A 26,331-nucleotide genomic window follows, 5' to 3' on the forward strand; every position below is an offset into this window, starting at 1 on the left:
CGAAAGAATTCCAGGCGCAGTTCACTCTCAGCCAATAAGATTCCACGTAGCATTTTCATGGATCAGTCATCTCTTCTGATTGGTTGATAACTTTTGACAGCATTTAATCCAAAAGCAAATTGATTTCTGCAAGAGCATGGAGAGATTCGTGAACGCACAGGTGCAGTTTGAGCACGCAGGAAACAGTTTGAGTGTGCACACGCAATATCTGAGCGAGAGGAGAGGCAGTTCATAAGAGAGCACTGTATATTTGAGAGCGCGCGTCCAGGTTTGCGCGAGAGCAGAGGAAATCCGCGCGCAAGCGGACAGATTTGCGCTCGCGCATTACACTGATATACTCTCGCGTCACAATAATATGCTCTCGACATTTGACAGTAAAATAACGCCATATTTAAAAATCTGAATATATTTGTAAGATTCAACATCTCAAATCCAGGGATTAGCCTACCTTTTTCCCTAGTACTTATCCTATCAATCAGGTACCTTTCTAAAACAACTTTATTTTTCAGTGAACTAATACAATTTTTGGCATATTCTTGCAGACAGAGGTGGGTAATCCAGGGGTCAAAGAGTAAAAGTCCTGCCATATTTTTATTCCACCCACTGAAGCATTAATGAGATAAATAAGTGATTAATTGAGTGATGATTGACCATTATTGAAGACACCTGATGATAACAAGCAGAATCACCAAAGAAGAAAATCACAATTTTTAAGCCACCATCACAGAGATCAGGGTTTGCTTTAGTTGAGCTCTTGACCCTTAACTTTTTAATATTAGATTTTGTTTGGGCAATTTTAACTGCATTAAAACCAACCAGACAAGCAAAGTTAAAAGATGATCAGGTGTTGGTTATGTTTTCACATAATTATTTGATCTGAATCACTGAACTCATTTAGAGCCCAATCTCTTGAGTTAGATTTACATTATTGACAGCAGCACTGTGACTCTACCGCACAAGATCAGCTTTTACAATACAGAATACAAAAAAAAAAAAAACTATGCACACACAGACCTCAAGAATCAGCGTATGAATCTCAACAATGGTGACAAGCAACATTTTCTGATAAACAGATCAACTCTGAACATTAGAAAATAAGCTACTAAAAGTCACAGAAAAACAGCAAAATTTTAATAGTGAGAATAAAGAAAATTACTAAGACAATTCAGCTCATAATTTATTCATGCAGCAATGCATGATGGGAGGCATGGATGAATTTTGATTGGTGGCACCCAGAATGCATTGCAACATGCTTTATTGTTCTCACCACTGTTGAGATTCACAGACTGATTCTTGATGTCTGTGTGTTTAAATAAAGTTTTTTTTTTTTTTTTTAAATCTGGGGCCGTATTCACAAAACATTTTATCTTACCACTAAGAGTTCTCCTAAATAGCAGTAAAAGTTCTTAGCTAAGAGTTTTCTCTTAAAACCTTTCACAAAGCTGCTGAGACAAACTTTTACTAAGGAATAGAGAGAAGTCTTAAGCTAAGAGTAAGGGTGGGGTTGACCTCGTTGCTATGGAGTAAACACACAGTGATTGGCTGATGGGCGAGGAGTCAGTGATTTAATCATAGAAATATTGTAGAGGAGGCATATATAGAGTGCCCCAGGGATGACGCATTTTTGTAGGCAAAACCCGGAAGTGAGTTAGCTTTTTAGGACTTCCGGTTCCAACGCCGTAAAGTCTATAGGTTTTTTGAATGGGTTTTTGCTAAATTGCCTGAAATAAGGTCTGTGGTTAACAAAGCATCTAAATACTTTCACGTTTTGATCTATGACATAAAACACACCAGTTATTACCCACTTGTGATTTTTTAAAACTTTTACTGTGTCTTAAAATCGGCGGTTGCTAACAAGTTGCTAAAAGGGACTACTTCCTTTGGCGGGGACTTTAGACGTCATCACTAAAAACGTGACATTTGGACAGCATTTCTCATGAAAAAGTGGAAAAGTATTCATAACAGCACAAATCATAATCAGCGAGCATATTTTTAAATAAAGTTGTTTTTTAAATACAGTTTGAGGAAGCTTGGTGGTGACGACGTTGATCCGCGACCATGGTGTGCTGTAGTCCGTTTATAGCCTACTGTTAGCCTTTTATATCTGACGACTTTATTTACGCTTCAAAATCTATAAATGTTGTGTTAACTTGTAAAGATTATCTTGATAGACAAAACGTGTAAGTGTCATAACCCTTTGTTAAACACAGAGCTTATTTTCTTATTATTTTTTATATCCCTCCGCCAACCCACTCCTCATTCTCGGCTGGGGATACAGGGAGAAATTTGGGCTAAATTCCAAGCTCGGAGACCTCGATCCCGTTGGACAGCACACCAAATACACTTATATATATATATATATATATATATATATATATATATTTTTTTTTTTTTTTTTTTACTCTATTCAATCATTTGTAAGTGTGAACTCATGAAAATCACTGCCACAGGTAATCAGAAAATATTAATTAATTTTTTTTTTTTTTTTGCCATCTCGTCGTAGATTCAAATCTATAAATCAAAATGTATTGCATTTATGAAGAAAAGGTTCAGCACCTAAGGCTCTATCACTATTGCCTCAATGGTGTACAGTTTCTTTGGGTGGATTAGGACTGTTTGTGATTTGGTTTTAGTGACTTAGGAGTCCTCTTGACTACTCCTAACGTTTCACAGATTTAGGAATTAGTTTTATTGATAAAATGCTTTGTGAAATACTCTTAGAGCAAAAATGTAGGACTCCTAAAATTAGGACTGACACACTCATTATTTTAAAGAGTTTCTCCTAAATCGGCAAGTTAGGAGCTACTTTTAGCCTTGAGATGTTTTGTGAACACGGCCCCAGAAGTTTAAAAAATATATATATTTTTGTATTGTAAAAGTTGATTTTTTGTTGTAGAATCACAGTGCTGCTGCAATCAATAATGTAAATCTAACTAAGATTGGGCTCAAAATGAATTCAGTGATTCATATCAAATAATGATTACGTGAAAACATAACCAACACCACCTCATCCTCATCCTCATCCTCATCCTCATCCTCTTTTAACTTTTCTTGTCTGGTTGGTTTTAAGGCAGTTAAAACTGCCCAAACAAAATCTAGTATTAAAAAGTCAAGGGTCAAGAGCTCAGCTAAAAGAAACCCTGATCTCGATGATGGTAACTTAAAAATTGTGATTTTCTCCTTTGGTGATTCTGCTTGTTATCATCAGGTGTCTTCAATAATGGTCAATCATCACTCAATTAAACACTTATTTATCTCATTAATGCTTCAGTGGGTGGAATAAAAATATGGCAGGACTTTTACTCTCTGACCCCTGGACTTCCCACCTCTGGCCAATGCATTTTGGCACACAGGCCTTCGTCAGGGCTAAAAGGTTACAGGTGTGTGTAGGTTCCTTTAAGTACAAACAGAGACAAAATTCAAACTTACAATGAACCAATGAAAAAATTGTATATAATAGCATCCACCAATCACAAAACTTAAAATTACAGTAGTTACTATAGTTACTAGTGAAATTAGGAACATTTAACATTAAGCTTTCAGGTTAATATGCATGTTTTTATTGTGGTCATAATATAACATTATGGCCATTTTATCACATATTTTAGAAGTAAATAAAAATTGTGACAAAACTCTATGAAATAGTGAATAGATGTTCAGGGTAATGTGAAAAATATAAATAAATTAACTATAAATTAAATTTAAAAAAAAAAACATTAAAACATACCTTAAAATAATTATATATATATAAAAATATAAACAAGCAATGACTGTATCTTTGTACACTCTTAGAAAGGATGTTTTAAAACTGACTCAAAATTTGTTAAATTCTTACACATCAGTGTGTGAGTTTAGGGACAACACTTGTTGTGTTAATTCTGACACATTCACTGAGTCAATGATTTTAACACAGTGAATGTGTCAGGAAAGTTAACCAGAGGTGTAGTCAAGACCAGACCCTCCAAGACCGAGACCAAGACCATTCAAGAGGGAGGTTATTGAGATAATTAAACCTCTACAGGACAGCGTTGCCCTTAGGCAACAGAAAGTTTTCTTAAGCCCTATGTTTAGTAAATTTTTCTTTAAATGATTACAACCAATTAGAAAGGTCGAGAAAGTACCAAATAACCGTCCAGTAAGGCAGTGGTTCCCAACCACATTCCTGGAGTACCCCCAACACTGCACATTTTCCATGTCTCCTTGTCTGACACACCCATTTCTGGTCTTGGAGTCCTGCTATGAATTGATGACTTGATTCAGGTGGCTTGACAAGGAGACATCAAAATGTGCTGTTGGGGGTACTCCAGAATGTGGTTGGGAACACTGCATAAGGTGTTGGAGTCAATATCAAGCACCATTAAGAGGTGGGACGTCCTGTTCTGACATGGTCACAGGAGCACATGGTGTGAGAAGGCGGCAATATTATTTGCTTTAGTAATCTTATGTGTGCATGTATGAAGGTGTAGAGAAGCCTTTTGTCAGGTTTTATGAAGTTTTTTTTATTTTGCATGTTCAGAAATTCAGTTTTTCTTTTCGTTGCCTCAGGGAAACGTTGTGCGATAAGGGGTACTTTTTGAGGAGGTTTTAGACAGTACCTCTCATTGGCCACAATGTATTATAAGAAGGGAAGATGCAAGGTTCCTGGGTGTGCAGGAACACCCAAAGTGATGTGCAAAAATTGTAACATACACCACTATGTCACAGCAGAGAGGAACTGCTTTTTGAAGTTTCGTACAGAGTGAAATCTTATCACACGAAGTACATTATATGGCATAGCACACTACATGATACAGAGCTATGAATGTATCAAATTCAATATATCAATGTCTTTCAAGTGTTTTTCCCTTTTTACTTAATGATTTCTTTAATTTTTGTAAAAAAAAAATTGATTTTGATGATCATTTTCCTAATGACTCTGTACCATTGTCGCACAACGTTGCCCTGAGGCAACGGAAAAATATTTTGGGGTTGGGGGAGGGTGGGGGGAAAATTTTTTTTTTATAGATAAAAATGTTCCCAAATGAACCAAAACATGATGTGGAATATTTTTTTTTTCATGTGCCATCAATAAGCACTAGTGATGAACACCTGCTGTTAACAGTTAGAATCATTGAAGGAAAGAGGAAAACAGCAACAACAAATAAAACACCTGTGCTATGTAAGGACTTCTATTTATTAGAATTTAATTGTTACAGGGAATGAGAATCAACTGATCAAATTTGCAATATTTAACACTTCATCAATTATTCGGTCTCTTTGTCAAGTCCAGTCAAAAAAACATCTCAGATTCCACATGTAACCATGGTTCCCTGAGAACAGGGAACGAGACTCTGTGCTAGATTGCGCTATAGGAACCGTCACTCGTGGCTGGTGTGGTGCCCTGTTCTGACAGGTGTTCGAAATGCCAAGAATCACAAAACTCCAATCCTATTGGCCGGCGACAGCCTATGACGTCGAATGGTGCGAACCGTGACGTATAAAGGGAGCGCCTGAGGAAGCAGTCAACACCTTCTCGTCTTTGAGAGACTGTTCAGCAGGCATCCCGAAGCATGGCAGAGTTGAGTCTTAGCGTTCCCGAGTCACGAGTCGTTCGGTCAACACAAGGGAGGTATTGTAGGACAGATCTCATTGAACCTGTTCCGTCCGATAATACAAGGTCATATTTAATGTGATCACGTGATGGGTTCTGACATGCGTAACCTGAGACATTCCCTTTCGAAAGGGAACTTCAACTCTGCGCTAGATTGCGCTATGGGAACGATATACCAACGCCGCCATGCTAGAGGAAAGTGCATGCCCAAAATGTCTGGACAAACATCGGGCAGTTCCAGGGAAAAACCGGGAGCAACTTCTCCAAGGCTGTCAGTGACAGCATTCCCTATGGCCAACAGCCCAAGCTGAGCCTAAAAGAGGCCTTCCGTGAAGGGCCTACCAAGGCTGCTCAAGGCATCTGGGACCAACAAACCATAGAAAGTGGTCCCTTAAAGGGAATGTGGCCAGGAGCCCAGAAGGAATCCTGGCCAGTCACTAGAGGGGACAAAATCACACCCTGACGGCACCAAGGAGGCCTTACTAATCTAGCAGAAGCCAAACACAGCCTGGCCAACCTTGTCTGATACACAGAATCTCCAAGCGCAAACTCCAAAAGAGGAGAGCAGGAAAGAGTGACTGCGAAAAGGCAGTAAGCAACTCAAACCCACACGCAGAGATGGGCATCCCGGAGAGCGGAACTCAGCTGAGCACTATAAACCCTCGTATTGAGGGGAGTAAAACCACTCATCCTAGGGTCTACTCAGCTTCTGATTAAAGCGCTGAGAAGGCTGTGCGCTAGAAAAACCCTGATACAGGGGAGCGCAAACCAGCCTGGGGCCAGTCTGAACGGGAGACTTCACAGAAGTCTACAACCAATGACCGGCTTAGAGAGCTAAGCACAATTACGTGAAACTTAAAGGGAAAAAGCCAGCATGCTCCCAAAGGAGGCCCTTAAAGCCTACCTGTCACACGCGGTGTCAGCTAGCGGCCACTAAAGTTCTAGGAGCAAAATAGAACCGAAGTAACAGACAGGGTAGTTAGCTCGACTAGAGCTAAAGGAAAACCAAGCTCAAGGAAGCAAATGCATAAAAACCAGACAAACAGTTGGTTTTAACCCTCAGGGGTCTGAGGATTTTTGGGGCCCTGGAGAAGTTTTGACATGCCCTGACATTTGTGCTTTTTTCAGTTGTTCATAAACATATTAATGGAAAAAGTGTCATTACACTGTATTCAGCACAAACTAGGCTACAATAATATGTGAGGAACATGTATGTACATGTTTGTGTTTTTGAAGGAATAACGTTTATGCGTGGTTATTGAAAAAACAAAAAACTTAAGTCACTGAAATAAGGCCAAAAAAAGTATATTAAAACTGTGTTCATAAGACTTCTAGGTATTGCAGGTTGTAGACTAGAGTTTTTGCTTCAGAATGAAGTAAAAATTATCCTTCCTACTCCTTCATATAAAACAATAGAGAGATTTAAATTTTCTAAGACACTTTTGGTCAAGAAACACAGTATGCAAGGAGGCGGGAATCCTCATGTATAATGGGTGATTCTCACCTGAGAAGACAAAAGAATTGAATAATAATGACCTGAAATGACTTGCATATTAATGAGGCCTTTCAGTCAGGTAGGCTGTGAAAAAACCCTCTGTGATCATGCTAATAACAGGATTAAAGTCCACTCAGGACAAAAAAAAAAACATGATTTTTGTGATCTCATGCATGCACGTATTATTGCACATGATATGAAGAAAATTTTGTATAGGCCTATGTTAAATTACACTACCAGTCAAAAGATTGAACACATTATAATGCCATTATAATGTTTTTAAAAGAAGTCTCAAGTCTCTAACCAAATAATGGTTTTCTATTTTAATATACTTTAAAATATAATGTATTTCTGTGATGCAAAGCGTCTGAACATTCCTACCTCTAGGGCATTTCATATAGGCTACTATATTTGTTATATTATAGAGCCTAAATGTTGATGTGCAGTTGACAAACTATACATCATTAAAAAGATCTAAGACTCAAGCTTCACATTTTGACTCTTAAAATCTTATATTGACCATAATTTCTTAATATGCTTAAAAGCATACACATTTGGAGAAATATTGATGGATTCTCATATGTTTATATCAATTTGCAGCCGGAGGGCGCTCTGCCCCTTTTGTCCACAAATGCCTCAGTAAAAGAAGAGGAATATCATGTGACAATCAAGGAACTAACAGAGGCAAGAGATCGCTAAATATGGCTATTCAAAACACTTTTCAAGACAATAAATACATGATTGAGATGATGAATGCATGTATTGACTGAATTTGCGTCTGAATAGCGCTGGCTCCGTGGGCGTGGCTGCATTAGCGGATAATGAGCTGAATCACAGACTTCTGACATGGCTCTCTTTTCATACAGATTACATAAACACAGAAGGTTTGTTTTCGATTTGACTTACATGTTTTAAAACCTGACATCTTAACGTTTTTTTAGACATAAGTTTAATTTTTTTGTCATTAGTATTCACTAAGTTACAGTTCATTTTCTAAGAACTATCAGATTGGAGTTCGTTCAGAGGGAGAGGAGAGATCACGCATCATGTTAGTTTTCTTTATTTTACAAAGAGCACAACATTTTGTTTTTACTCTGAGTGTACACAAATGAAAGAAGATATTCCACAGATTAAAATGGTGTATAACTCTTAATTGTATGTGCAACATTGACGGAGTATTTTGAGTCTCTTTCACACTGATAAGAAAAAACCACGGTTGTATCGCCGGCGATACCTTCAGACCTCAGAGTGTTAATACAGGAGCTCACCTCGAGAGGCAAGCCACTCAGAAATGTACTCAGTAAAAGCACCTTTTACTCTCTAAGCGAGAGGAGTACAGAGCCAAACTCCAGCGTGATACTTAGGAGGCCTGCGAAAGCCTACAACTCGTAAAACACACGGCGTCAGCTAGTGGCAATCACGACTCATCCATGGTGATGAGACACACAGAAACCTACACAAAGCTGTGCCAACATGCAGACTGAAAGGAGGCCCTAATGAGGGCCTACAACCTCCATGAACACATGGCAACAACCAGTGGTAGCTTCATGACTAAGGCTAGCCAGCAGGCCAAGTACTTGAGAAACCCTTAGGTAGGAGAAGTACACACTATGCCACAGAACTCAACGAGAGGTCTGACCTAGGGCCTATTCATACGGAGGTGGGCGTGGCCAGTGGCGGTGGAACGAGTCTAGATATAACCAACCCAGCTGGGCCAACACAGAGGCTACAAAGGAGGCCTGGCAAGGCCTACTACTTTAAGCACCATGTGGCGCCAGCCCGTGGTCACAACAGGGCCCAAGCTCAAAGGGGACAAGCTCTAGACCCTACACGATAACTGTGGGTAACTAGCTACACAATCTGAGCTTAAGCCTACACATTCCAACAGGCAATGTACCCAGTACACATAAATATGCTATCACGGTCTAAAGAAGACCTACAAGGCCTACCACCTCAAACAACGTGAGCATAAGCCTGAGGCAGTGCTAAAATACGTGAGCAAACAGCGCCCAAAAAACAAGCTGTATTAAGAGAGAGGCTACAATAAAGAGCCAACAATCTAACAGCAAATGCAAAACAGCTGCTGTGGTCATGATCGACTGGGAGCTAACAGAGATCATACTATTCTAACCAGAATAAGACTCTCTACACTCAACCTGAGTGTGCAATCCAACAGGTGATGCACTCAGTAAAACACAAACCCTAACCAGGGAGTACAACAAAACACCACGTTCATAGATAGAGGCTAATCACAGCCTGCTATCACAGAAACAGGCGTTAACCTGTGGCAGCACTAGAGTAAGCTCACACGTAGGGCTAAAGCTTAGAACCTCAAAGCAAACGCGAATGCTTTGTAATACATGCCATCCAAACAGGATAAATGTTTCACAGAACAGATCTGAGATCTGTAACGAACCCTTAGAGAACGAAAGCTAGAATATTTAGCATAGTAATCTGAAACTTGAATATAATTCAAGGGGCTCATGTGAAGACATTATAAGCATGACAAAAGTTCTAAAAAGTGGGGCCTAGCAGCACTGCATAACTCATCTTCTCGAAGATAAGGGCCTACCACCTGGGAAAAACAGCACCAGGAAGGCTAATAACAACCTATAACCTCAGCCATAGCACCTACATTTTCACATCGAAGGGGAAATGGGCATACGGCCCACAACTCCCTCAGGAGGAGGCCAGAACTAGGTACTATACAACCTCACAGGGATAGTAATAATAAGGGTGATGTAACAAACAAACACCTAAACCTAGCTCTAGCCTAGCCGCTAGCTAAGCCCTACTGGGCCAAGCAAAGCTTGGGCTTAATTTTGAAACCTTCAAATATGAGGAGAAAATGAAGCACTGCAAGCAAACAGTGTCAGGCGGCCGATAAGCTCAAACCAAACTAAAGTATTAGCTGAGAAGCTACTCTAACATAGGGGGCTACAAAATAGCTGCTATAAAGCGGCCTGCATGTTTTGAAAATTAGCCAACCTAATGCTACAGTTATTTTGCTCAAAAGAACCCCTTCTAACTTTACTGACTACATACTCATGAAAGCTATACAGGAAAAACAAGGTCTACACTTTTGATAAACATAAAAATATAGACCCACTTTACCTTCCTGCAGCTCGCAGAATGAAGATTTTCCCTCCTTATTTTAATGCATGAAGAAGGATGAAATCGGGATCGATTATAAACACAACGGTGTTTACAATCGATCACCCATCTCACTCTCACTTCTTCCTCCTCCCGTCTGTCTGGCTCAGATCCAAATCTGAACGGTCAGGGGGTTTTCCATGCCCTCCCGATCTCAAACGCGGAGATCAGGAGAGAATGGAAAGTCTATGGGAGCTGCAACATTCATGGACAGAAAGGAACCGTTCGTTGAGCAGTCCGCACTGTCCCTTTCTTAACGCACTCTCACGGCAGCTGCAGCCCGCCGAAAAGCGCGTCCCAAAAACACAGCAGCTCACATACCCAGCAGCCAGAGAAGCGCTCGCTATCGGACGCAGTGACATCAAACACGGACGTCATGTGAAAGTGTTAAAGGTCCCGTTCTTCGTGATCCCATGTTTCAAACTTTAGTTAGTGTGTAATGTTGTTGTTAGAGTATAAATAAAATCTGTAAAATTTTAAAGCTCAAAGTTCAATGCCAAGCGAGATATTTTATTTAACAGAAGTCGCCTACATCGAACGGCCAGTTTGGACTACATCCCTCTACTTCCTTCTTTAATGACGTCACTAAAACAGTTTTTTGACTAACCTCCGCCCACAGGAATACACAAGAGTTGCGTTTGTAGAGTGTGTTTGTCGCCATGTCGTCGAAGCGCTGTTATTTTCATCCCGCAATCCAATCACCGGGTCTGATTCCGGCTCAAATTGATAGGGTAAAATTAAAGACATGTTTACAATAACACTGAGCGCGTGCATCTCCACGTTATGGTAAGAGGCGTGACCTTTCCGGGCAAGATGCGCTAAACTGCTGTCGAATCACAACACAGGAACCGCTGGCACAATCAGAAGTCGTTACGTATTTCTGAAGGAGGGACTTCATAGAACAAGGAAGTCATCAGCCCGTTTTATGACAGTGGAAACAGCGGTATACAGATAAGTAAATTATGTGAAAAATACTGTGTTTTTTTACACGCGAAACATGAACACATGTTATATTGCACACTATAAACACAATCAAAGCTTCAAAAAACCACGAAAAACGGGACCTTTAATTATCTTCCTGTCAATGGAGGAATGACATGAGGGTGAGTAATTAATGACAGAATTTTCATTTTTGGGTGAACTAACCCTTTAAATTTTACGATCAGTTCATAATTGTTGAAGAAAATATGGCTTCTTGGTGCACAGTTTTAAAGTTAAATCACTGAGGTTCTGTGAAATTAAACATAGTAAGACTACAAATGAAAATCAGTGCCAATATCACTAAATGCTTGTACCTCGAAATATAGTGTTCTTCTCCCTTTACAGTTTCTTTGACTCATTTTATTTGTGTATCATACCACACCACTTTTTAATTATATTTATTTATATGCATATAAAAAAATCCCAAACATTTAAACTAACATGTTCCATATAGGCCTATTCCATCTGTCTTTTCGATCAAATGGACCTCATTAATTTAACAATAAACATTTGCATATCTTGTATGTGACATGTAACAGATTAAGTCATACACATAATATAAGCTATTCTTTTGACAGCTGTGAAGTCAGTCTACAAAACACAGCACAGAGTTTTATACAGCCTACATCCAGAGAGACCGGACATTCACTCTTCAGGTGATAAACTCGTCTTTTAAACTGGATTCACTTTCTTTTACATGCTGAACCATATGTGACTGTGGTTATACGTCATATTAAAGGGTTTATGATCATTAGTTGTCAACAACATAAAATAATGGATATTAATAATTCTAAAACTTTGCTTATGTTTTATCTGTAATAATTACAAGCCAGTTAGGCTATATTTATAAATATGATCCAAAAAAGATACATTTAAACTTATACTTTGCTTTTAACCCTACTACAGATTCTGTGTTATTCTGCTGCTTATATCCGCATTTTACTTTTTTTCCAATGAATTGGGAGTCATTTCCGTCAAACTGTAAATAATTGATTTCGAAATAAACTGGGTTATGCATTGACAATATGCACTCGAAAATATTTCAGTATATAATAAAGCTCTACATAACAAAGTGACATTCTCTTCACATGACGACCATCAAAGATCAGGAAATTACAAATGAAAGATAAAATGGCCAAATTACTGTACTTGCAGCAGCATTTTTATTTATTTTCACAAAAACATTGTACAGGACCGTGAATTACCCAAAAATATGGATAGACATAGAAATATTATTATTTAATTAGTTCTAGGATAAGGATTATTATAGCGCAACCTTACAATTTTAAATGACTTGTTTCAGTCTTTTTGAATAGAACTTACCAAGAATCACATATTGCATATTCAGTCTACTTTCTTATCTTGTTCATGTTGAACTGCAGTCTGAATAACCCGGTACATTTGTAATTCTCTCCTCTATTAGCAATATCAGTTGTAAGCTCCTGTGCGGCTCAGACAGACGAGAAGGAAATGAACTCCACCACAACAGGAGCTTCCAACAACTCCACAACCCCTTCTATCTGGATAGTGGATAGTGGCCAAATATATATATTCTGCATCAATGTCTTGTTTGGTCTTCCTGTACACTCCTATGTTATATGGCTCATCATCACAGGAACTGGATATGGAATTGCTTCAGGATTCTTCATCCTCAATCTCTCTTGTTGTGAGATTTGTATCTGTGTGGACTCTCTTTTCTTTGTATTGTCACATTTTATTTCAAGTTTCTTCCCATTAGCACTTTTTTTACAAGGTCTTACCATGACTGGCCGTCCTCTGTTTCAGTGTCTGATGTGTGTTGAGCGTTACCTGGCAGTGGTTCATCCTGTAACCTTTCTGAAGTTCAAACCTCTCAGATATAAAGTGATCTGCTGCACTGTGGCCTGGATAATCGGTCTTGGATCCTGTTTGGTCTGCCTGATCATATTTTTGTTATCTACCATAACTGTACACACATGGTTCTTCATGATGCAGTTCCTCCTCTTCTTCTTCATCCAGTTGTTTTGTCTTGTGGCTGTTCTCAGAGCTCTGAAGCAGTCAGGACCAGGAGAGAGAAGAAGAGAGAGAGAGAGAGAGGAGGAAAACCATATGAAGAGAAGAGCGTTTTATCTCATTCTAGTAACTACTGTTACCTTGGTTATCACATACGTGCCAGTTACTATGTCTACAATCTTTAATATTCTGAGACAGCAATACATTGTGTCACTTTGGTATCCTGCTGTGATTTGTAATGTTCTAGCTAGTTTTGTTCAGCCTGTTCTTTATCTGCACCAGGCTAGAAAACTCTCCTGCCTCTGTTCTTCATAAAACCTGTAGAAAATGTGACTACACCTAGTGTAGTAATAATATATATATTTTTTTTAAGTACAAATTAAGTACAATTTACCTTGATCTTCAAATTCCAAAAGTTTTCACCCCCCGACTCTTAATGCATCGTGTTTCCTTCTTGAGCATCAGTGAATGTTTGAACCTTTTTTAATAGTTGTGTTTGAGTCCCTCAATTGTCCTCAGTGTGAAAAGATGAATCTCAAAATCATACAGTCACTGCTGCAAAGGGTTCAAATATGCAAAAGGATGATTTTTCTGAAGAACAGAGCTCAGTTTAACTGTTCAGGACAAACAAGGGACTCAAGAACACCCCCTCCCCAAAACAAACAAACAAACAACAACAACAAAAACAGTCATGCATCATCCAGGTAATGACACGCAGTATTACGAGTCAATCGTTCACAAACTTTTGACCGGGCCATTTGAATAAATTCAGCTTTTTTTTTTTTTGGTCTTTTTTTGTCTTTTGTACTATATGTAAACATATTTTATGTAAAATATCTTACTCAGGACAGTACTAAATAAAAAAATAACGTGCATTTTGTTAAAATTTTCACAGATTCTGCACGTGGTTCACATACTTTTTCTTGCAACTGTAGATCAGAAAGTCAGTGAACAACAGCCAGTCAATGTGTCCATAAAACCTATTTAGTTTAAGTTTATTCTTATTGTGTTATATATTTATTATAAATAGTAGCTATTTGCTTGTTTTTCAAATAAATCACCAATTCCTTATATATGCAGACTTTTAAATGATTACGGATTTTAGAATACATTTTTGTATTATGTTTAGAATTTTTAATGAGGGTGGATTTCATGAAATTATTCTTGGGATGGTTATATAAGATGGTTTGTTGGTTGGATATTGCATGCATTTCATTTTAGTTTGTAGATATGGACATCTTCATTATAACAGCAAAATAATTCACTTTTCTTTTGTAATGCTGAAAAGTCAATAAAACAAAACAATAAATCTTAATGATTCAATGTAATTTTCTCTTCCATTCTTTCTAAAAAGTTTGCATACCAGGTGTTCAGTGATTGGCACCTGCTCATTTCACCTCTATTGATTTTATGGATCATTTCTCTTTTTCACTGTATGAAAAACAGCCATACCACATGAGCAAGAGTATCGGGGCACCATGTCTATGATGATTTACAATTCTGAAAAATGATTAGGAATTGACATTTTGCGCTCCTGGTTTGGTTTATTATGTTGTAGCTAGTTTTGTTCAGCCTGTTCTTTATCAGCACCGCCTGCCTCCCTTCTTCATTAACTGACAAAAAATGACTACACATGTTTTACTTTTTTAATAATATTTATTTACTTTTTGTGTGCAAAAAAACAAAACCAAACAAACAAAATAATGACTTTTTTCCAGCAATATCTAGTGATGGCTGATTTCAAAAGGCTGCTTCATGAAGCTTCGGAGCTTTACAAATCTTTTGTTTCGAATCAGTGGTTTGGAGCACGTATCAAACTGCCAAAGTCACGTGAACCATTGAAATTTTTAAACGGTTCAAAACACTTATGATGTAACAAGGCCTCGTTTACTGAAATTACATGACTTTGGCAGTTTGATAGATGCTCCGAACCACTGATTCAATATAAAAGATTCATAAAGCTTCATGAAGCAGTGTTTTGAAATCACCCATCACTAGATGGACACTAAGTGGAAATCACCCATCACTACATGGACACTAAGTTGCTATTTTGTTTTTTTTTGGCACACAAAATTCTCGTCACTTTATAACATTAAGATTGAACAACTGTTTTAAATATGTTTTTAGTACCTTTCTGGGCATGTGAAAGTGTTAATTATCTTCCTGTCAATGGAGGAACGACATGAGGGTGAGTAATTAATGACAGAAATTTCATTTTTGGTTGAACTAACCCTTTAAAGTTTACGAATATGGCTTCTTGGAGTACAGTTTTAAAGTTAAATCACTGAAGTTCTGTGAAATAGTAAGACTACAAATAAAAATCAGTACCAATATCACTAAATGCTTGTTCTTCTCCCTTAAAAGTTTCTTTAACTAATTTTATTTGTGTGCATCATACCACATAGATGAACATTTTAAATATATTTATGTATATACATATAAAAAAAATCCCAAACATTTAAACAAACATGTTCCATATAGGCCTATTCTGTCTGTCCTTTGGGTTGTAAGGTTGAAAATATCCAAAGATATTTTAAAATGAACAAAGACATTTGCTTTACTGTTTCAACCCCCTCTCTCTTGCTACAAGTGCCATTTGGAAGGCACAAATGTGTTGATAGTGATCAAGGCCTGTAGGCCAAGATGTGTGTACATCGGGGGTCTACAAATTGTCACACCTTTAGTACAGTGGGGGAAGTTTTAATCTTCTTATTGGACAGTCTGAATGTCTCACATTTGGGTTTCAGTCACATGCAAGCAAGGGATAAAAGAAGATTGTAACTGTTGCTCTGCCTCTTTGATTCTTGGCTTTTCTTGGGCACTCTCTGGCTCTCTCACTCTTTCTCTCTCTCTCTCTCTAGGGATTGTGGGTAGTGGGAGGAGCTTAGAGTTTGGGAACACGCTTTTGAGAGTTTGTCACGTTAATCTTTTTCTCGTTTTCTTTATTTGAATTTTCGTAGAGAGAGATTACATTTATATAACAAACTTTTTGTTGCGCGCTGACTGAGGTCGGCAAAATTGGCAAATGGGGTCAAGCGGATATCTCTCACGCTTGACTCTTAGACATGGTTTGAAATGTACACCTGATGATTCCATATCCGTGTAAGATGCGTCGGTGGTGGGATAAACATTAAGTCAGCTTCCAGAATGAACAAAGCTGTTGTTGTTTTTCTTGCAGATGTTCAGATGGTAGATGGTTTGATTGAACGTGGAATTACAGTTAATAACACGTTTGAAAGAAAATAGTGCTATCGAATGTTCCTCCGTTTATTAAGAACAAAGCAATTCAAGGAGTTCTCGAAAGATACTGAAGATGAACAGCACCTATAAAAATGATTCCGATAGGTCTAAAAAGTCCGGATCTCAAACATGTTATGTCTTTTCGGCTATGCACATACATGATATTAAATGAATAACAAGATCCGCTTAACTTGGCTGTAAAGTTAACTAATGAGGGCGAAGATTATACAATCTTCATTAGTTCGGATCACATGTGGTGTTTCTCATGCGGAGAACAAGGGCATGTTAGACAAACATGCCCAAATAAACAAAATGATAAGCCGTCTAATCTCCAAACAACACAATGGACAAAATAATGACTTTGTCCCTGGTGTTGAAATGGCAGCAAAAGGAAAAACAATGACGTAGTAAATAGTGACAAGGACGAGGAGATCGTCAATCAGGCAAGTAGTGGAGAGAAATCCAATCTGACGATTAATGAAGATGACAAACGATCAGAAAAAGAACAAACAGTAAGAGAAAACAATAAAGCAGATGGTGAAAGTGAGGCAGCTGATGATAGTAATACTCAGATGTCAGTTAGGAGTTCAGAATATGCTTGTTCTGAAAATGATTCAGAAAATGATCTTGAGAGTATAGGCAGTATTTCTGATATGGAGGATTCTGAAAGAACAGAGACTTTGGGTGCTAGATTGTATACAGTAAAACAAATTAACGACTTTCTAGATTAAACTAAAGGAGCTCGAAAACCACAAATTGTGAAATTTTTCCCAGATTTGAAGTGCTTTCTGGCGTCATGTATAGTGTTGTTTTTGGCGGCCTGTTTTAATTTTAGTATTAGTCTAGTCTTTGTGTCAAGCTGTCATTTTAGTTCTTATTAGTTTTAGTCACGTTCATACTCTTTTTAGTCTAGTCAAGTTTCAGTCGACTAAAAGTCTGAGCATTTTAGTCTTATTTTAGTCAGATTTATCCATGACTATTTTAGTCTAGTTTTAGTCGATGAAAACTGATGACAAACAAAACTGATGACTGAGTCTAATTTTAGTCAATGAAAATTTTATTTTAGTCTCTTTTTAGTAATGCAATTCTATTTAACCCAGTCAATATAGTATAATACCTAGTAGTATAGACAAAACTAAAATTTTCTTTTAGCCAAACCCATTTTAAACAAGGTTATCTTATTATATTGTTTCCTACATTATATAGATAATACCTTATAATGCCTTGAGATGTCTCTTAACCCTTTTAGACCCGAAGGCTTTTTTAGAGGTTTTTTTTTCTTTTTCTGAGCGACAAACAAAAAAGTAAAGACTCATAACTCCAAAACTGTAGCAAGGAAAGTCAAAAGGTAGGTATCATTTGATAGAACACATTTAAACGTTTTAGAAAATATAAATCACATTACATTTGGACATTTTCCTGCTGAAAAACTGCTGATAAAAGACAGTATATATATATATATATATATATATATATATATATATATATATATATATACATCATTTTATAATTTTTCTTTTTTTTATTTGACATGGAATAACTCAGGAAGGCAATAAGATCAGAGAAATTATTTTTTGGTGATGCTCTCCTACAGCTGCATCTTTTTCAGATTTTGTGGTGATAAAGTGTTATTCATTTTTTCGCGGCTAGATGGCACCCATGGGCGGTACACTCAGGTTTAGAGGCGCTTCTCAGCACTCGTTAGGAGTTTTTCGAAATGGTTAGATGCATTAAAGGTGATAGAGAGGATTTTTCGTCGACTGAGAATCCAAAGACTGTTAGTGAGTTTTTGAAATGAGCGCATGCGTAAGAACAACCCCCTCCTTCACAGCTCATTTCAAGAGAACGCCTTCCAAAACTCATGCACGAGTATTGGAACACGAGTGTTTACCACCGACATTTGCTGTGTCGAGTTTGTGGATTCATTATGTCGGACTCACCGCAGGTAACTCATAATTGCAGTTGTTACTCCTGTCTCCTGACAAAAACATTGCATGCGGCGCCTGTGGAGTGTGGAAAGTTACTGGAGCGCACAGCCGTGCTCGTCTCTCACAAGGAACGTAACGGCAGTGATTGACATGACGATGATCGCGTAAACGATTGGCTGATGTTTTTAAGGCCCTACCTCGTGCACAGATGATGTATATTAATATTACTACTTTCAGTGCACCTAATAAATAGTCTTTTATCAGTTAGTAAAGACAGTTTCAAGTAATATTGCAAAAATGTATAAAACAAAACATCCTCTTTAGCACCTTTAAAAAGCTGAGTTTCTAAGGTTTAAGATGATACCTATTTTGTGTTGTTCCACGTTGGAAAACGAACATGGATGGGTCCAGGAACATTGGATACACAATGCATCCAAGAAAGATGAGAGACATGTTTTTAGCCAAGTATGTCAAATCATTCCGTGAGTAATATCTTGTGATCAACGCAATATATTATGTTGATGTTGGATTCATTTTAATCATAAGAATCTGCTTTAAATAATGATGTGCATTTTCTATGATCTGTGCAGTTTTTATTAAGTTATGAGCTCGTGAAATCTACGGCTGCGTCCGAAAACTGGAAAATGCTGCCTTCTGAGGACACATTTCAAGGTAGTAAGGCATCAAGGCACGTCCGAATCCAATGTTAGCTTCACTTCCTGTCTCATGAGATACCTTCATCTGATCGATTTTTGAAGGAAGCATAGATGTATCCTTAGCTGCCTTTGATATCCCACAATCATGTGCTTTCCATTCTGTGACAGTTGAGCTAGAAAAATAAAGATGGCGTCCGAAAGTTGCGTTTGCTGCTCAGTTTGTGTATAAATGTAAGATTTTGATCAACATATTTCAATTTTGATATCATTTCTATCAAGAAATTACTACTGTAGTAATTAAATATTTTAGTTCTCACCAAAGCTCGCGCTATATTGCTGTAGATCATTACACTGCCTCAGAAGTCTGTCCGAAATCAATGATTTAGCAGCCCCTGAAGTGAGACACAGGAAACAGAAATACTGCAAAATAATAATAATAACACGACTAAAATAACGTTATAACATTAGTCTCGTCTCGAAACCTGAAATCGGCTCGTTTCTAATTATGCCCCAAAATAGGCAGTTAAAAAAATTAATTTAAAAAAATCTATGGGGTATTTTGAGCTGAAACTTCACAGACACATTCAGGGGACACCTTAGACTTATATTACATCTTTAAAAAAAAAGTTCTAGGGCACCTTTAAATATTCTGGTATGATCGTAATTTCAAAGGTTTAATAGACATAACTGAATCGTTGTCATTTAGGAATAAGATCGCGTTCTTTTGATTAATCGTGCATACATAAGAGCTTAAGTATTTTTGTCATGTTTTATACCAGACCTCAAAAGAAATTGACTATGGTGGTATATGTGATCTCCACATTTTAAGTATTTAGGGAATGATGATTTGACCCTGATCTTGCTCGGTCTTAAATCAGAAGATATGTTTGTTGATAATACTTTACAATAAGGTTTCATTAACATTATTTAACTGCATTTAATTAACATTAACTAATAATGAACTGCACTTCTACAGCATTTATTAATATTTGTTAATGTTAATTTCAACATTTACTAATACATTAAAATCAAAAGTTGTACTTGTTAACATTAGTAAATGCACTGTGAAGTAAACAACCAACAAACAGCTGTATTTTTAACGTTAACAAGGATTAGTAATTACAGTATTGCACTTTTAACAGAAGTAACAGTTTAAAATTATTTTACCACATTTTGTGAGCTGCTGAACTGTGAAGACAAACACAGAGGAGACGAACAACTCCACAACTCAGTCCATTGGTCTAATGGACAGTCTGGAAATCTGTGTGTACAGCATCAATTTGTTTTTTAGTCTTCCTGCAAACTCCTATATTATATGGCTCATCATCATAGGAACACTAAGTGTGTAACGAAGGTAGGACTCAGAGTAAGATCCAAATGCAGCGTTTTATTTGAAGTGAGCGTGGTCGTACAGGCAGGGTCAAACAGGAACAAACAGGAGCAATAAGGAACAGGCAGAGTCGTAGTCAGGGTACAGGCAAGGATCGAGGCAGGCAGCAATGGGTCATAAAACAGGAATCAGGCAGGAACAGTAACAAACAGGTAAACAGGGAAATAACGCTTGGAATTGTACACTGAGGAAACAAGACTTCTCGGTGAGGTGGTGTGTGTATGAGTCTTTTATAGTCCAGGTAATGTGTGGCAGCTGGGTGTGGTGATTAGTGTGGAGTGATTGTGAAGTGAGTGCAGGTGATGAGCAATGGAGGATCATGGGAAATGTAGTCCGGGATGTGACAGGAACAGACGTGATCGTGACAAAGTGGAGTTGCATCAGAGTTCTTCATCCTCAATCTCTGTGTTTGTGAACTTGGTATCTGTCTGAATGGTTTGGTTTTTAGACTGTCAAGGTGGATCTCAAGCCTTGAGATAACTGATGGTTTTTTAATGGGATTTACATTCACAGGGCGTCCTCTGTTTCAGTGTCTGATCTGTGTTGAGCGTTACCTGGCAGTGGTTCATCCTGTAACCTTTCTGAAGTACAAACCTCTCAGATATAGAGTGATCTGCTGCACTGCTATTTGGATAATTATTCTTGGCTCATGTTTGGTCTGCATGTATAATTTAGCCTCAGACAAAATTTGTGCACATGTATGGTTCTTGACCATGCAGCTTACACTGGTCATCTCCATCCAGTTGTTTTGTCTTGTGGCTGTTCTCAGAGCTCTGAAGCAGTCAGGACCAGGAGAGAGAAGGAGAGCGAGAGAGGAGGAAAACCACATGAAGAGAAGAGCATTTCATCTCATTCTAGTAACTACTGTGAACATGATTATCCTATATTTCCCACTTACAATCACAGGAATCTCTGTCATTCTGACAGCAGACAATTCTCCAACAGTTTGGTTCACTAGTTTGACTTGTTTTATTCTGGCTGGTTTTGTTCAGCCTGTTATTTATCTGCACAGAACTGTAAAACTCTCCTGCCTCTGTTCATCTTAAAATCTGTAATTTTAATATTTTACTTACTCCAGTCCAGTTACTGAATCTACTTATTGTTACTGGGTAAATATGTTACAGGTGAACGTGATTTCACCAAGTACAACCCCAGATAGCAAGCAATGATCGAAATAATGTTAAATCACTGTTAATGTGTCAACGTTAACCTCATTGAATCATTAATCATGAATTGAATATCACTTTTGCACCAGCAATCAATGGTAATGGCACTGAGTCAGTGTTACAATGTGTTGTTGGTTCAACATCATGCTTGCACAATTTAAAGACACACAGCCTGAAATAAACTGAAAATAAAAGAAGACAATACATCTCTCAAGATCTCAGCAGAAGTTCTTTTTGAGAATTAACAGAGGTTTAGATGTTGGTTTTATTGAAAATATTTAGTCACCATTTTGGTGGTCAGTGTTTCCTTTAGTTGGGCGGTTCGACTCTTAGCTTTTTGTGTCATGGTCATGGGCGGCCAAGGCTCATTGATGCATGTGGGGAGCGAAGGCTGGCCTGTGTGGTCTGATCCAGCAGACAAGCTACTGTAGCTCAAACTGCTCAAGAAGTTAATGCTGGCTCTGATAAAAGGTGTCAGAATACACAGTGGATTGAAGTTTGTTGTGTATGGGGCTACATAGTGATGGAGTATTTTATCCACTCTATAGAAAACAATTGTAGAATTTGTTTGCTTACTATAAAAGCTAGAAGTGTTGTGAGGCCTCTTGGCCTATGTAACTGTAAGGGTCAAACAAGTTTACTTGGCCACTGAGCATATTTTGTTGGTAATTTTCCACCAGACAACAGGTGGCTGTGAAATGAACAAGACCATCATTAAAGGGTGTCACGAGAAGGCTTCTTGCCTCCGGGGAGTATTGACTGTTTTGATATGATGTTTCATTTGGCCAATGGGAAAAGGCATCAATTGGCAGAAGGCCATGAGAGATTAAGGTAAATGATGTACAGTAGTTGGCAGTCGGCCACCCTTACTAAGAAAATTGTCCCTTACATAAGCAACACCTGAAATTTTAATTGGTGAAATGTCTATGGTGAAAAGGTCGGGGAGTACATGGGAAGGAGGTGTAGGAGAAGAGCCCCTGTAAGCGAGAATATGGGACAATGCGAATATTACCATATTATATATAACCATATATTTTTTTGGTGGGTTTTTAAGAGATAATTAAAATGTATAAAAACGGCTAAGAGAGCCTCAGATGCGGAGCTGGCATCTCACTTTGTTGCTTGACAAGTTAAATACTTCTGAGACCTGGAACTTCAACTCTGAGTTTTTCTTCGAGACCAGAACTGAAGAAACAAAGAGACATCGAATCTGCCATGACATACATAGCAGCAGACCAGTCAGGGTGCCCATGCTGACCCCTGTCCACTGTTCACTTGGCCTCCAAATTCTTGAGATCTCAATCCAATCAAGCACCTGTGGGAAGTGCTGAACAAACAAGTCTGATCTATGGAGGCCCCACCTCGCAACTTCAGGGGTCTAGTGGAGTCCATGCTTCGATATATATATATATATACACAGAGTATATACTCACACACACACACACACACACACACACACACACACACACACACACACACACACACACACACACACACACACAGCTTTGCTGATTTTGCTGTGTGATATTGCTTAAATACAACAGTTCAATGAACAAGATGTTTATCAAAATTAACTTTTTGGGGATAAAATTAAAGTATCAGATAAGAGTATATATCTTTTTGAACTTCTTTAAACCTTCTTTTTCCTTTTAATATTTGCATGTCTGATGTTTTATGTGACGTGTAGCACATGAAGTCATGCACACCTATTCTTCTGACAGCAGTGCAGTCAGTCTGTAAAACACAGCACAGAGATTTATACACAACCAGAGAGACTGGACATTCACTCTTCAGGTGATAAACTCCTATTTTAAATTTAATTATTTTTCTTTTTACCACTGAATGATATATGACAATGTTGATGTGGTCATTAGTCATATTAAAGGGCTTATGGGCATATTAGATGCATAACTTGAGCAAAACAGAACTGATCTCTATTCGTTTCATCAAGGTGAATAAGCACACTCTTAAAAGTAAAGGTTCTTTATTGGCATCTGCAGTTTCATAAAGAACCTTATTTGCACAAAATGTTCTTTATATTGGAAAAATATTCTTTAGATTTTAAAAAATGTTCTTCAAAGCAAAAAATGGTTCTTTTACCTGTAAACTGTTTTACCTGTTGAATTGCTGGGGTGGACTGCAAATGTGCCTTCAGTCAATTTATTTGCTTATTTTTAATTTTGCTTATGTTGAACTGCAGTCTGAGTGACCACCTACTTTTATAATGTTCTCTTCCTATAGCAATACTATTCATGTTTTGTGAGCTGTGCTCAGACAAACGAGGAAGAAAATGAACGCCACCACACCAGGAGCTTCCACCAACTCCACAACCCCTTTGCTAATGGGGAATCTGGAAATGTGTTTGTCCAGCATCAATTTGCTGTTTGGTCTTCCTACACACTCCTATATTATATGGCTCATCATCACAGGAACAGGAAGTGGAGTTGCATCAGAGTTCTTCATCCTCAATCTGTCTGTTTGTGAGATTGGTATCTGTCTGGATAATTTGTTTTTTATACTGTTTCATTGGATTTCAGTTTTTGCACCATTAGCACTGCTTTTGCAAGGACTAGGCATCACTGGCCGTCCTCTGTTTCAGTGTCTGATGTGTGTTGAGCGTTACCTGGCAGTGGTTCATCCTGTAACCTTTCTGAAGTTCAAACCTCTCAGATATAGAGTGATCTGCTGCACTGCGGCCTGGATAATGATTCTTGGCTCCTGTTTGGTCTGCGTGATCACATTAATGACATATAATATTAATGCACATACATGGTTGTTCTTGCTGCAGTTTCTACTCTTCTTCTTCATCCAGTTGTTTTGTCTTGTGGCTGTTCTCAGAGCTCTGAAGCAGTCAGGGCCAGGAGAGAGAAAATTGAGAGAGGAGGAAAACCACACGAAGAGAAGAGCATTTTATGTCATTCTAATAAGTACTGTGAACATGGGTATCGCATATGTGCCAATAATTATCTCAGGAGTATCTATAATTCTGAAAAACAAGTATGAATTAACATTTTGGGCTCCTGGTTTGGTTTGTTTTACTCTAGCTGGTTTTGTTCAGCCTGTTCTTTATCTGCACCGCTCTGGAAAACTCGCCTGTCACTCTTCCTCATAAACTGACAAAAAATGTCTACACATTTAGTTTTTTAATCATATTTAATAGTGGATGAGGCATTTGTTGTACTGTCAGCTGACGTGTCTCTTTCCTCTTGGTGTTTGCTCTAGTCTTTACATTAAGTTATATTTCAAATCATTTCTTAGTTTGTTTGTCAGTTCATGTGTATAACAATCTTTAATTGCCTTGTGTTAATTAAATATGGCTAAGTTTGATATCAGTGTGTTTGTTTATCCAATAAAACATTTAATCTGTCACTCTCTTAAATACACAGTCTAAAAACAAAATTGCACAACAAGAGATTAATGAGTTGCACCTATGCTGTGTAGACATACAAAGATTGAATATTCAGTCTGATGATGTATATGTCATATGATGTTTTATTAACAAAATTCGGGAGGAGCAACGTTCAAATAATCTGACTAATCATCACGTCATCTCGGCCAGCTGTCAGCAATCAGTAATCAACATATCTACCCAATCAGCACGAGTGAAAGTATATATATATATATATATATATATATATATATATATATATATATATATATATATATATATATATATATAAAAGACATGGTCGACTCACCCATATTCCTTGACAGTTTGACAGCATCTGACCCGCTTTAAGTTCCCACCATGTCCGAAATTAATCTCTTTGTGTCCGATGAAGAATCTTTCGTCCTCTAGGAATCTTTGCCACAATCCTCTGGCCTTACTAGGAGCAATTACACCGCCGCCGGGGGCGTCAGCCCAAACAAACGGGTCCCCGCATGCCAAGACGCCGAGGCTGATCATCAGTCCCAGCCAACTCGGACTTTCCTCCCCATGGGCTCAACCCCGTAAAAGCACAGTTAAAATCCTTCTGGTTTTCTGTCCCTGAATTAATTTCCACAGTTATGCCATCTGTATCAATGTTGATAGGAAGAATTCACGCTTTAAACTGTTTCTGTACAAATTTGCCGTTCTAAATTAACGTGCCGCTTGTGGTTTAAACACTCAATCAGCTGTTATATGCTCGTAGCCTATGACGTTTAGATTGCACTCACGGTCGCATAGATTCATTGAAACTCTGAACTTCTTGTCATCGCTGTCCTGCAATTAATCAACAAATCGCTTAGAAACTTAAAGTCATAATATGTATTTCTGTTTCGAAATATAAACACAGCTTCACTATTGGAGACGCAGAGACTGGTAGGACACATTCTTTTCAAATCGTTAATTTGATGCATTTAAATAAATCTTACCGTTCCCTTTCGTCTGTATCTGTTTTATAACGAGCAGAAATCTGTAAGTAACTTAATAAACCATAGACAGATAACCAGTGAATAAACTATTACATTGCAGTTTGGAAAAGTATGGAATTGTGAGTAATTTCCAGGTCTGGATGGAAAATATAATAAATATAAATAAACAATATTATACAAGCAGCATGTTCATAGTAAAATTTTAGTGATTGTTGAAAACAATTGAATAAAGTCAATGTGCACATTTTTATTATGCAAAGCTCTGTCTTTTACAAATGAGTCTCTTTTGAGCTTTACTAAATGAAGGCACTTGTGACTCAAACCAGCAACAGTGAAAATAACAAGGATCATCTAAATCATATTGTACTTTGTTTGATGTTGAAT

The 26,331-nt window shown here is 37.8% G+C and overlaps 1 protein-coding gene across 1 annotated transcript in view; it reads left to right on the forward strand.

The window, feature by feature from the left end:
* Positions 1-25,546, forward strand: part of LOC125252312 (lysophosphatidic acid receptor 5-like) — a 41,068-nt gene extending 15,522 nt beyond the window's left edge. The window contains exons 2-6 of the mRNA XM_048165496.1: positions 16,390-16,441; positions 16,837-16,963; positions 20,232-20,380; positions 20,796-21,441; positions 25,391-25,546. Coding sequence (XP_048021453.1) covers positions 16,390-16,441; positions 16,837-16,963; positions 20,232-20,380; positions 20,796-21,441; positions 25,391-25,546 — 1,130 coding nt within the window. The remainder of the gene's footprint in view (positions 1-16,389; positions 16,442-16,836; positions 16,964-20,231; positions 20,381-20,795; positions 21,442-25,390) is intronic.
* Positions 25,547-26,331: the final 785 nt, after the last annotated feature.

This window comes from Megalobrama amblycephala, linkage group LG18, assembly GCF_018812025.1.
Source record: "Megalobrama amblycephala isolate DHTTF-2021 linkage group LG18, ASM1881202v1, whole genome shotgun sequence".
Lineage (NCBI taxonomy): Eukaryota > Metazoa > Chordata > Actinopteri > Cypriniformes > Xenocyprididae > Megalobrama > Megalobrama amblycephala.